A 13,350-nucleotide genomic window follows, 5' to 3' on the forward strand; every position below is an offset into this window, starting at 1 on the left:
TATTCACAGGAGTTGAGCTGGAAGAACTGCAAAGAGCAACACAGGCTCAAGATATGGAAGAAGAATTACCACCAACTGAAGCAGTTGCTCAGGTGCAGGTGGAGGAGGTGTTGGAAATCGAGGATGCCACTGTTGCTGAACTGTTTCAAAATCAAAACCAGGCAACCACCCCTTTGCCTTCATCTCAAAAACCCAAATGCCGTTTAACAGAAAAGCAACAAGAACTAAAGCAAAAAATAACTGAGCACATGAACCAAACAACCACCAGGGTTCGACTTCCAGCTCTAAAAACAGTTGCCAGAAAACAACTCGCTCAGGCATTAAAAGATGTCAATGCTGCACTTGCAGAGATAACAACCAATAATTTTCAAGAAACAAACCAACTAATGTACAGTGCAGCAACAATAACAACACAAGAGCTTGGATATAAGATCAGTGGACCTGTAAAAAAAGAAAGCAGTACATCACCTAAATGGAAGATTAGATTAGAAAATAAAATCTCCAGGCTTAGATCAGATGCTAGTAAATTGAAAGATATGAAAGACAAGAAGCTGAAGAATGAAAACACCAAACAGTATCTGATCCAAAAATACCACCTAGATTCAAGGAAAATTAGAGAAGTCCTGGAAATAATAAAGCAGCAAATAACAGCAGTGTCAAAGAAGATTAGCAGGTATGAAGCCAGAATTACACAATACAGGCAGAATCTCCAATTCCAGTCGAATCAGAGGCGTTTCTACCAAAGCATAGAAGGAGAAACTGCAAGAAACGTAGAAACACAAAATAAAGAAGAAACAGTGCAATTCTGGGGGAAATTATGGGACAATCCAATAGATTATAATAAAAAAGCAGGCTGGATGAAAGAGGTCAAAAAATGTAACCAACAAATGCAAGATCTAATAATACGGTAACACCAGAATTAATAAGTGAAAGAGCAAAGAAAATTAAAAATTGGACTGCGCCAGGCGACGATGAACTGCATGGCTTTTGGCTTAAACACCTAACAAGCCTTCATAAACAACTATCAAAACAGTTCAATCACATTTTGCAAGGAGATGATATTGAACAATGGCTAACAACTGGAAAAACTCATCTCATCATGAAAGACCCAACAAATGGTGCAGTTCCAAGTATAGACCGATAACCTGCCTGCCAATCATGTTCATATTATTAACTGGAATAATAGCAGATGAAGTCATGCAACACTTATTAACTAACAAACAGCTTCCAGTTGAAAAGAAAGGAAATTGCCCGAACACCAGAGGCACAAAAGACCAGCTGCTGATTGATAAAATGATTTTAGAAAACTGCAAGAGAAGAAAAACCAATCTAAGTGTTGCATGGATTTACTACAAGAAAGCCTTCGATTCATTGCCTCATACATGGATACTAAAATGTTTAGAAACAACTGGTGCCAGCAAAAACATTCAGATATTTATAAAAAAAAGCAATGAGCATGTGGAGTACACAGTTAACAATCAATGGCGAGACACTTGGACAGGTCAGCATTAGAAGAGGCATTTTCCAAGGGGACTCACTATCCCCTCTGTTGTTTGTAATCGCCATGACCCCACTTTCACAAATACTCAACAAAACAGGCCTCGGATACCAAACATCTAAAACATCAAGTAAAATCAACCATCTGCTGTACATGGACGATCTGAAGTTGTATGGAAAGTCCCAGTCAGAAATCGAATCACTGCTAAGCACTGTCCGTATATTCAGTATATAGCAATGGAGTTTGGACTAGACAAGTGTGCTGCATTAATAATGAACAGAGGGAAAATAACAAAAACAGAAGGAATAGAACTGCCCAATGGAAGCAAGATCAAGAATCTGGAAGAGAAAGAACGTTACAAATACTTGGGCATTCTCCAGGCTGATAACATTTCACACACTGAAGTTAAAAGAAAAATTGGAAGTGAATACATCAGGAGGGTTAGAAAAATCCTCAAGTCCAAACTCAATGGCGGGAACACCATACAAGCCATAAAACCTGGGCTATACCTGTTATCAGATACACTGCAGGAATAATAGACTGGACTCAGGCAGAGCTAGAGACACTAGATTGTAAGACCAGGAAAATAATGACCATCAATCATGCTCTACATCACGCAGTGATGTAGATAGACTATACCTCCCTCGCAGCTCAGGTGGAAGAGGAATGCTGCAAGTCCATCAAACAGTAGAGGAGGAGAAAAGAGGCCTTGAAGAATATATAAAGGACAGTGAAGAAGATGCACTTAAAATGGTCAATAACGAGAAACTATTCAACACCAATGAAAGAAAGCAGGCCTACAAGAAAGAACAAGTCAAGAATTGAGTAGAATAATGGAGAAATAAGCCACTGCATGGTCAATATTTGCACAATATAAGTGGAAAATCAGACATCACCAAGACCTGGCAATGGCTTAAGAATGGCAACTTGAAGAAAGAAACAGAGGGTTTAATACTGGCTGCGCAAGAACAGGCACTAAGAACAAATGCAATAAGAGCAAAAGTCAAAAAATCCACCACAAACAGCAAGTGTCGCCTTTGTAAAGAAGCAGATGAAACAGTGGACCACCTCATCAGCTGTTGTAAAAAGATCGCACAGACTGACTACAAACAAAGGCATGACAAGGTAGCAGGGATGATACACTGGAACATCTGCAAAAAATACAAGCTACCTGTAGCCAAACATTGGTGGGACCATAAAATTGAAAAAGTTGAAGAAAATGAAGATGTAAAAATATTATGGGACTTCTGACTACAAACAGACAAACATCTGCCACACAATACACCAGATATCACTGTAGTTGAGAAGAAAGAAAAACAAGTCAAAATAATTGACATAGCAATACCAGGGGATAGCAGAATAGAAGAAAAAGAAATAGAAAAAAATCACCAAATACAAAGATCTACAAATTGAAATTGAAAGGCTGTGGCAGAAAAAGACCAAAATAATCCCAGTGGTCATTGGCACCCTGGGTTCAGTTCCAAAAGACCTTGAAGAGCACCTCAACACCATAGGGGCCACAGAAATCACCATCAGCCAATTACAAAAATCAGCTTTACTGGGAACAGCCTATATTCTGCGACGATATTTATAACAATTGACAATAAAATTCAGCCATCCCAGGTCCTTGGGAAGGACTCGGTGTCTGGATAAAACAAACCAGTCAATAACACCTGTCTGACTGTGTAAACAAGAAATAATAATAATAATAAAAATCTTGGACCCCTGTTGAGGAGCAGAGCAAGGTTGCAGGGGGCCTTGGAACAGAAAGTGAAGATGGGTTCCTGTCCCTCCTTTTCTTTTTCAGAGAAGTGTGGTGCAGTGGGATGGGGAAAGCAAAGAGCAAGCTGTCATCCAGTTGGTTGACCCCCCCACATACTTTTCTTCAGGGGCCCAGGGGCATTTGTGCCCTCTTGCTCAATTGTAGCTAGACCCATCCCCCAGTCACAATTTGTTTCTCTTGAGTTTGCTCTCCTGTGATGGGATTGTCAGTGTTCCGCCAAACCACACACAGTAGTTGGTAGTATTAACTCACTAGTATTGGAAAGCAAAGCCCCAAAGTCTTATGGAGAGACTCACTTTGATAGGCACAATGGAAAATTTTGCAGTATCACATGCCCATCTTTTTAGACTGGCTTTTAATGATATTTAGTTTTAATGTTATCTTCTTTTAATTGTAATTTTAATCTGCTTTTAATTGGTTTTTTATTTTAATTGTTTGGTATTTTAATGCAAACTGCCCTGAGCCACCTTTGGAAGGGTCAGTATATAAATCAAATAACTAACTAAAAAAAAGTCTCCATTCATACTGCAAATAAAACAGAAAGGCCTTCAAAAGAACATGCTTTCGCTCATGAACCCTAGAGTAGCAACAGGTAAAGAAGGACATGATCTCTGTAACTTTAATGGAGGAATGAGATGCAGCTTATGTAGAAAAAGGGCTGTGGAACTTCCCTTTTGTATAGGACTACTGGTGATATAGAATCCCTTTCCCCCTTTGTTTCTGGTCGTCTTGTAGTAGTTATCAAGATTATTATACTATGTTTCCAAAGCTCCCAATCTAGTTTATATACCAAAATGAATGAAAAGAAGGTTTATTGTCCCAAAAGCATTCACAGTCTGAAAACAGACACAATAGCCATGGGAATAATGCTATGCTGGATTGAACAGAGATGTTCGCTATTCCCCTGCTAAATGTCCCCCTGCTAAAATAAAATGCCACCACTACATTTAAAAGGTGGCTCTTTGCCCAGCTACCTGTGGTTACCCAGGCTTAGCTGTGTGTGGCTTATCAGAGTAGGTTTGTAACTGCCCGCCCCAGCTCCAGTATAAGAAGCTGAACTGAGATATTGCTTTGCTTGGAAGTAGCACAAAGTTTGTTACAGCAAACCTATTATGCCACAAATTAGACCCCCAGGATGCTTTTCACATGGGGCTTTTGAAGCCCTTTAATTTGCATCTCCTCCGGAATGAAGGGGATGCATTCACATACCAGCTAAATTTACCCCGAAGTCCCTGCACGTTATTGGGGAACAGTTCATACGCAATTTGGGTTTTTCATTGCTCATTAGAGTGTAGCCTGATTTATATCTGGGGTGGGGGGGGTGCACTATATGCGGTGGTTTATTGGGACAATTTCGAGTTCACAGTAAAGCCTCCCTGTAAACTCGTGGTAAAACCTGCTTTGCATAAAAGTCCCATCTAGGTCTCTCCCTTCCAGTGGGTCATGGCTGTTGATTCTACAGACATTAAACAAGTTCAATGACATTAAGTAGCCAAGGATAAAGGCCGAATTATCCAGAAAAGCAAGAACTGAGGCACTACTTATCTTCTCTCGTATACTCATATCACATCTGCTATTGTATACTCAAAATGTGTTGGTGATTATCTTATTTTCTCAGGGCTCCACACTTGTGGCTATAGACAATAAAAAGTTCACAGCTCGGAAGGGCACGGATTATCTTATTGTAAATTCTGTGTCATCAGATGATTCAGGCTACTACACTTGTCAAACATCCTTTGAACATGAAGGAGCACAATATAATATCACCAGAACCGTTCACCTACAGATATTTGGTAATCAGGCATTTATTCTTTGAGATACTAGAGTTTGTAACTTTAATGAGTCTGTTATAATCTGTATTTTAATCCAAATTCTGTATCAAGGAAACTTGATCATTTCATCCAGGACAAATCAAGCAAAACTGACTATTTTGTTAACTTTGAATAATATGTTCTGCCTTGGCTTGATATGGGGAAGGATAAGGAACTGTCCAGGAAATAGTGGCATGATGGCCTGCTGAAGTGTCCCGCTCTGAGTCTCCAAAGATTTCACATGCCAGTGGTCACATATTTGGGAACCTCTCTCGATGCTTACCGTACTTCATTTCAAAGGAGAGGGAAAGAGAGAGGGATTTTTAGATTGTAGGGTTTTGTGCCGATTACTAATACTGAATTTCTGGGGTATAATAATCCGTGTGTATCAAAATGCACACTGCTGACTATAAATAGTGTTCCTAGAATGGATTCTGGCAGTGACCTGGGAAATAAACACTTAGTTTCTCAGCATTACAGCTGTCAACTGCCAAAGGCATGAGTTTTCCCAGCACAGAATTCCTGCTACTTGTTTCAGATAATGGTCTGAAATAGTTGCCACCAAGAACTAAACTCTCAGTCAAGGCAGTGTGGGGACTTCACTGCTGTTGTGGGAGGTAGACCAGTTGTGCTTTAAATTCCCCTGGCTACAACACTGAATAAGTTGCCATTTAAGAGCTGCTGGAAGCAACTTCAAACAACTTGGGAAACATAATATTTAATTAGTAGTGGCAAAGATAGACATAGATATCCATTCCACTTTCTCTTTAAAAACTCAGCCCACATTTGGACTAATAAATAAACCTAGTTAATATGTTGATTCCTGTCTGTACACATGTTGGTCAGCAGAGGGGGGTAGTGTGTCAGATATGTCTATTAAAATGTAGTACAAACCCATTTTTGTTCTATCTTCTTTAATTTGTGTTAAAGGAGTTAGGAAATGTGAGAATTTCACTGAGAAAATAAGGAACTAGGCTTAGAAGAAACACTTTCTTAGAGCTCAGTCCCCTTGTCCTCCCATAAGGGAGGGTGAAAGGGCATTTATTTCACAATTTAAAGAACCCTGGGGGGGGCAGGTGGGTAGACTGCACCCCCAGTATGTGTTTTGTCAGAGTCTATTTCTGACCCAGCACAGTGAAACAAGTAGACAGCTGCTTCCCAATTTCCCAGTCCTATCTGATGTATAGAATATGTACAGCCTGTGTCGCTGGCTGTGTTTTGAGGGTGAGGGGAAAGTTGGGTGTGTGTTTCTTTTTCTTTTTCCAACCTTGAATGGATAAGCACACTGTGTCCATACACAACTCACCCAGTTTACTGACCTAGGGAGTGATACTTTTTACAATGGTTCCAAATGTAAAACACTTAGGAGTCACACAGTGCTAACAATCTGATAAGAAAAACTGGTGAAGCAAGGGGGGAGTAAAATTCTTCTCAGCTCTTGGCAGGACAATTCAGACAACTTACCAAGGGGTTATATGTACATGCTGTAAAACTATCACATGGCTATATTCACCATATATTTTATAAGGACCTCATCTGTGGAGTTTTGTGGTGGTGTGTTGTGTTTCTATAGCTCTTTTCAGAAGACCACCTCTCCCCAATACACATTCATTGACACTTTATGACTCCCTTCCCCAGGATATCAATGCCATTCTTTCGGACTCTAGGGTTCAGGTCCAACTGCTTCCCTCTCCTCTGCTAAGCAGTGCCAGCCTTTTACTGAGTAAAGACAACACTTTTCCAGAGGATCTCCACACACACACATTCTCTCTCTCTCTCTCTCTCTCTCTCTCTCTCTCTCTCTCTCTCTCACACACACACACACACACACACACACACACACACACACACACTCTCACACTCACACTCTCTCACACTCACTTCTGTGTGAGACCATATCACATGATTTCAACCCAGAGCAACATGTGGACAAAATGCCTGAAAATTCTACCTAGGATTAACCATTGTAAGTCAAGTGTGACTGTTTTACTTCTGATCATAATGTTGTGTCCACTTGTAGAGGTATTTTCTCCTCTAGTAAATAGAAAAGAATGGCAATCTTGGGTGATTGTAGATTGTAGAGTGTTGTTTCAGAAATCTAATATTCCCCCCCCCACTCTGAATTTTCATAGGCCTAGAGAAAAAAAGCAGACCTGTGATTGTCTACCCAAAACAGAGGATTACATTAGCAGCTCTCGGTAAGGCCAATACTTTATTTTAGTGGTTCCTTAAAACAATGTGACAATGGCTGACATCCAGACCAATGTTGCACCAGTACAGTGCGATAAGTTGCATGCACTTAAGATGGTGGTGGAGCCACACGAAGCAGTATTGTGTAACCACTAGTAGAAGTTCTTCTCTGGGACACATACATGGTTGTATAACCCTTTGTGCAAGGCATTGGGCAACCTGTGGTCAATGTATCAACATCTTTTGCTAGGTGACGACTATGAATATTTATATACCACTTTTCAACAAAAGTTCTCAAAGCAGTTTATGTAGAAAAATGAATAAATAGAAATATATAAGATGGTTCCTTGTCCCCAAAGTACTCGCAATTTAAGGAGAAACATAAGATAAACAGCAGCAACAACCACTGGAGGAATGCTTTGATGGGGTTGAAATGGGCCACTTGCTCTCCCTGGCAAAACAGAAGATAATTGCCACTTTAAAAGGTGCCTCTCTGCTCAGTTAGCAGGGGTAAAGAACTAGACTGGAATAGACATTCCTTTCTTTGCACAACATCATCATTTATTTATTTAATTTATATACCGCCCTTCCAAAAATGGCTCAGGGTGGTTTACATCATCCTATCAGGTATTTAGTTTATGGTGTGTTAAAGTTTGCTTACGTGATTTTTAGGTTTTAGTTGTTTGGGTTAAGTTGTAAACTGCCCTGAGATCTTATGGAGGGTGGTATAAACAGAGGCACTCTTACTCCTGGACCATGGGGCCCAAGCCTGTGGCCTCCAGGGGAGTCTGGGGAGGCCTCCAAAGGCCCGGGGGGCGCCTTTCACCCTCATGAAACCCCCCCTTGCTGCTGCGAGGCCAAACCACTGCTCTTTGCAAGTATTCTAGCCACCATGTGCGTGGCTGAAGGGTGGGGTGAGCTTGAGCAGGCCTTCCCCCATGGCGGTGGTGGGCAGAGCAGGAGTGGCCGGTGGGCTGACCATCCGCTCAAGCGGCGCTGAGGTGGATGGCCAGCCCAGACGCAGTTCCCTCTCTGCCCTGCCATGGGGGGAGGCCTCCTCAGGTTTGCCCCCCACCCCCCGGCCTAGCATACTGGCAAAGATCGGCGGAGGCTAGCATACTAGCAAAGATCAGCAGTTTGGCCTGGTGGCGGTAGCAGCAGCAAAGCAGGGGGTTCGCAGTGGTGATTGGTTTAATGTAAACTGTTCCTTTCCACAATGAGAGAATGAAAACAGAATTAATATGGGACAAATGCTCCACTTAAACTCAGTTCAGGTTTCTTAAAAGTGTCAATACTCTCATGGGTTATATTAGAATTACGCTGTTCCAGTCTAATGTAATGGGTTTAAGTTACAGGAGAGCAGATGTCATTTGAACTTTAGGATAAGCTTCTTAATGGTAAGAATAGTTTGAAAATGGAACCTGTTATGTAGGGTGCAGAACACCTCTCCCTTGCTGGAGTTCTTCAAGCATAGGGTGCCGAGGATGTGCTAGTCATGCATTTCCTAGATCAAGCTATGGGTTGGACACTATGACCTATAAGACCCCCTGCAAATATGCTACTGTAATTTTCTACCTACCTGATGACGTTTTAACCAGAACTGACTCCAGCCAACCCTCTTGATGAATGTGGTTAGACTGACGTCATAACAGATTGTTTTGCAGCAATGAAATATTCCCAGATGCAAACAATTACACTGACTCACAGCATTCTGGAGCATTGGAATGCAGGCCTGTTTCAAGAAGGATGTGGTTAAACCAAGTGCTGCTAACTGATATAAACGGATATGGTGATTAGCTAAGTCAACTTGACCCTGTTTTGTTAGTTCTGTTTGTCTGGGCAAACACTGCACAGTTAAATCAAATAAGAGACATGGGGACTTTCAAGTCCACCACTACTCAGTCTGCCATCAAATTTTCAAATTTGGATGCTGATTTTCCCAGCCCAGTTGCCAGCTACCCACTGTTTCCCAACTGCTACTATAGGTAATGTGACCTTGGAAACATTGGCTGACACACAGCGGAACCAAGGGTGTCACTATAATTGAGCAGATGAGTTCAAAGAACCTGGGCACCCGAGTTCCTGAGGGTCCCCCCCAGCTCCAATCGTCCCTATTTTCTTCATGATCTCCCTCACTCCAAGGGGCTGCCAGGGGCAAACACAGGCCCCCTCTCCCCTAGCAATGCCGTTGAGTGGAGCACTGGCATGAGGGACCTGCCGGGACTGTGGTGCCCATGGAAGGCAGCCCCGACAGTGTTGTGCAGCAGTACACTGGCACAACTCCTTAAAACCATGTCCACACAGTTGCACAGCACTATGTCCTTGCTTCCAATGGAAGTAGCATTGCACAACTGCACAGATGCTGTTTTAAGTGGCTGCCCAACTGACCTGTTGTGCCACACCATTGAGGCTGCCTCTGACACATGTGCAGTAACCCTGGCAGGTCCCTAACACTGGTGTTCTGCTTTGCAGAATGCCAGTCATTTCCTCTTTGGATACTTCCTGACCTGTTCTGTCTTTTGCCCTTGGTTTAGCACTGTGGCTGCACTTTGGGCTTTGGCTTATCGTCTTGGCTTCGAGGGGATGTAGGAATTGCACTGTGAGGATCCTATTAGATCTTTATGTACTTTGATTCTCTTAACCAAGCAGTCTTGGTGATACATCTGTGGAGCACAGTTGGAGTTTGGTTCTGCTTTGGCCCTAGCTCTGTAATTTTGGCCACTAGTGTGAGCCCCCAATACTGGAATTGAAAGTAGGTTGTAACTAGATTCTGTTAAACTTAAAACCCTTTAACTATGCTGAAGCCAACAGGGCTACTTTAGAGGAAGCTATATGAGGAATACACCCTTTTCTGTTCAACAGCAATTCAATAACACTTGGTTTTTTCTCTGGGTAGAATTATTTTATAGTTTGTTTTGTTTGATTTATAACATGCATCCTTCCAAAGTCTCTGGGCAGGTAATAGTTAAAATATAATAAATACAAAACAGCCAACTTTGTTAAAATTGCTCAACATCTGCTTAGTCCTGGCTGTTGAGTGTCAGATCAAAGTGGAACATATTTAAAATTAAGGAATGGTGGTTTTCATCACTGCTCATCATAACCTCAATGCTGTTGTGTTTTTGGATGCTCATAATTCTTTGTGAAATAGGTTCACGACTGACCATCCCATGTAAAGTGTTGGTTGGAGAAAGCAGCCATTTCAATACTGAAGTCTGGTGGCTAGTCAACAACACCTATATTGATGAGATTTACCCAACAGGTAGAATTACAGAAGGAAAGCGTGAGTAAGTATTGTTGAAATGTCATACTAGGGCAGTGTTCTTGAATGTAAGGCCTGGGGGTCAGTGGTGGTCCCCATCAACCCTAAGTTTGGTGCTCTGACTAATGGTTTATTGGACCAGTGTGAAGCTTTGGCTGAAGCAGAACACTCTGCACAGTTCCCCTGGCACCAGAGATATTTCCCACTATGCAGTGCTGTGGTTTGCCCAGCTTTGGCTGGGGGAGGGGTCTTTCAAGAGAAACTGCATACTCTGGAACCCCTGCACCATTTTGGAAGGCATGTACAGAGTGCTGCTGGGAAGTGTTGCCCTTTCTAGCACTTTCCCAATAGAGTTCTTAAGAGAGCCCCCGCAGGACTGAGAAAAGCACAGTACTGTGGGTAAGTCAGCACAGTGAGATATGACTCTCTCACAATGAAGGTTTTTGGGGGGGTGGGGGCAAAGTGGCCTCCTCTTGAAAAAACAGTGAAGATCACTGTACTAGGCAATACTTTCTTCCAGTAAGTATCTTTGTGAAGAACTCATAAATGTCAAGTGTGGAAACAGAGAATGAAAGGACACTGGCCGGAATTGCTACATTTTTATAGGCAGCCTTTAAGAGTGGCATGACAGACAAACATGCAACAGGTGGAACCTTTCCCCAGTATGGGGATTCAAGAGTGGAAAAAGCTTTAGCTCTTGAATCTCTGCCTGTTGTGCAGCTCTGTTTAAAAGGTATTGGTGCCTTCTTAACATGGGTCTGTTGCAAATAAGAACGAACAAATAGGCTTTCTGTGGTCACATCTCGTTTCGCCCTGTTGTTCAGTGACAGCTACCTTGCAGCTTGCCCCCACAAACTACCATCCTAAAACTGCAATCGTTGAACACTTCATAATGTTTTGAACATCATCATCATGTTTTGCAATCCTAATGCTCTTGAAGTAAAAAGGGAAAGCAATATATGGCCTCTCTTGGCACTTCTGAGCAGCTAAGGGCCTTTTCTTCAACTGCTAACTGCTTAATCCTCTACTCGTCCTGTTATGTTTATTGGAGCCTAGCCTTTCTAAGGCGCCCAAGGCCATCTGGGGCTCTCCCTTTTAACTTGGCTGCACTGTAATGTATGAAGGAAGTTCCAAAAGATTTTGCTTTGAGCATTAAGGTTCTGCCAACTCAATTTTCCCTTCTGTTTTGAGTACAAAATATTAAACAATTTTGGTATGCTACAGCATAATGAAGGCAAAAATGATGCAATCACAATTACATTTTTACCCAGTGGTAAACATCTATATATCAGGCAGCAACAATATAGGAAGATGTTGAAAGGCATCATCTCATACTGTGTGGGAGAAGGCAATGGTGAACCCCTCCTGTATTCTACCAAAGACAACCACATGGTTCTGTAGTTGCCAGGAGTCGACACCGACTTGACGGCACAACTTTACTTTACTTACAGTGCTATGACTGATAAATCTAAATAGCCAGAATTGTAATGTTTTAGAAGCATTAGGAAAAACTATTCCTCTTTTACATTATAGGGAACTTGTAGAAAATTACGACAATTACATTGAGGTGCCATTGATTTTTGACCCTGTTGAAGAAGCAGATTTTGATACAAATTTCATATGTGCTGCTAGTAATACTCGTGGACATCATGTACAAGCAGTACAGATCAAGCAAGAAGGTACCAGTCTGTGTGCTAATACTGCTGTTCCTTTCATTGTATTTGTGGTCAGATTCTTCCCATGATCATGAACCCTGGGGCAATCTAGCGTTCGTATCACGGGAAGAATTGGATTAAGAGTGAAACATTTGTCTTTTCAGATAAATCCTTGAACCATGGGGAGGGTGGGCTTCAGAGGGCACTCTTGGGGAGCTGAAATGGCATCCCATGTTCACACTTCTTACATTATCTGAAGATGGATATAGAGCCTTCTATATGTGAACTACATTTCTTTCTGCAAACACAGAAATGTCTTCTTGTTTTTAAAAATGTGACCAGGAGGTACCCCAGACAGCAGGCTTTACACCGGGTTTACTGCATGTTACAGGTCATATCAGATATTTTGAATTTGCCCCAGAAACCTGACACACATACAGTAAATTTTTCTAGCCATTAATTGGGCTAAGCATCAATGCACAATGAAAAACACAAATCATGTATGGAATGCTACCCAAATAGCCCGCAGGAACTTCATGTAAATCTAGGTGATATGTCCTTCCATGGGGAAGTAAAGTCAGCAAAGTCCCCAGACCTTCCTGATAGTGGAATATTGTATGTGAGGGAGAGAGAAGGGGGAGGCAAATAAGATCTCTGCTTCTTGATTTTGGTTGTGCAAAAGTTGGTACCTGATTTTTTGGCTGATTTTCATTTGGAGAAAAAACAGTTTTATTTGTCTTTTGGTTTTTTCAGAGCCTCGTTTGTCTTGGTATTTGGCAGCAATTCCCGTGGCTCTGGCCACACTGATTGTGGGAGGAATATACATGCATAAGTGCTGGAAGCGAAGGTCTGCAGGAGGATATATCACAACCAAATCCTAAATAATAAAATCTAATTTTTTTGCATCAGAAAAGTGCTCACTGATCTGTCCCAATTTATTGAGAAACTTGAGACAACCTAGACATCCTGGTTCCTGAGACATAAAATGCAAATAGAAACCCTTAATAGTGTTAGAAATAGAATACTACATGAAATTATTGACAACTTGTTGCCCATTATTGCTCTGCAAAATCTGTTACCTGACATGGGTTGCCTCATTCTGCCTAATAATAGGGCCAGCCCTCTCTAAAACAGTGATGTTTCAGAATGAT

The 13,350-nt window shown here is 41.7% G+C and overlaps 1 protein-coding gene across 17 annotated transcripts in view; it reads left to right on the forward strand.

Moving 5' to 3' along the window:
• IL1R2 (interleukin 1 receptor type 2) overlaps nt 1–13,106 on the forward strand; it is a 34,818-nt gene extending 21,712 nt beyond the window's left edge. For all 17 annotated transcript variants that reach the window (XM_053306611.1, XM_053306614.1, XM_053306617.1 and 14 more), the window contains 5 exons: nt 4,900–5,074; nt 7,225–7,290; nt 10,434–10,569; nt 12,078–12,223; nt 12,953–13,106. In XM_053306611.1, the coding sequence (XP_053162586.1) occupies nt 4,900–5,074; nt 7,225–7,290; nt 10,434–10,569; nt 12,078–12,223; nt 12,953–13,080 (651 nt within the window). In that variant the 3' untranslated portion in view covers nt 13,081–13,106. The remainder of the gene's footprint in view (nt 1–4,899; nt 5,075–7,224; nt 7,291–10,433; nt 10,570–12,077; nt 12,224–12,952) is intronic.
• The last annotated feature ends 244 nt before the right edge of the window (nt 13,107–13,350 follow it).

The sequence above is a fragment of the Hemicordylus capensis genome, chromosome 3 (genome assembly GCF_027244095.1).
Source record: "Hemicordylus capensis ecotype Gifberg chromosome 3, rHemCap1.1.pri, whole genome shotgun sequence".
In the NCBI taxonomy this organism is placed as follows: domain Eukaryota; kingdom Metazoa; phylum Chordata; class Lepidosauria; order Squamata; family Cordylidae; genus Hemicordylus; species Hemicordylus capensis.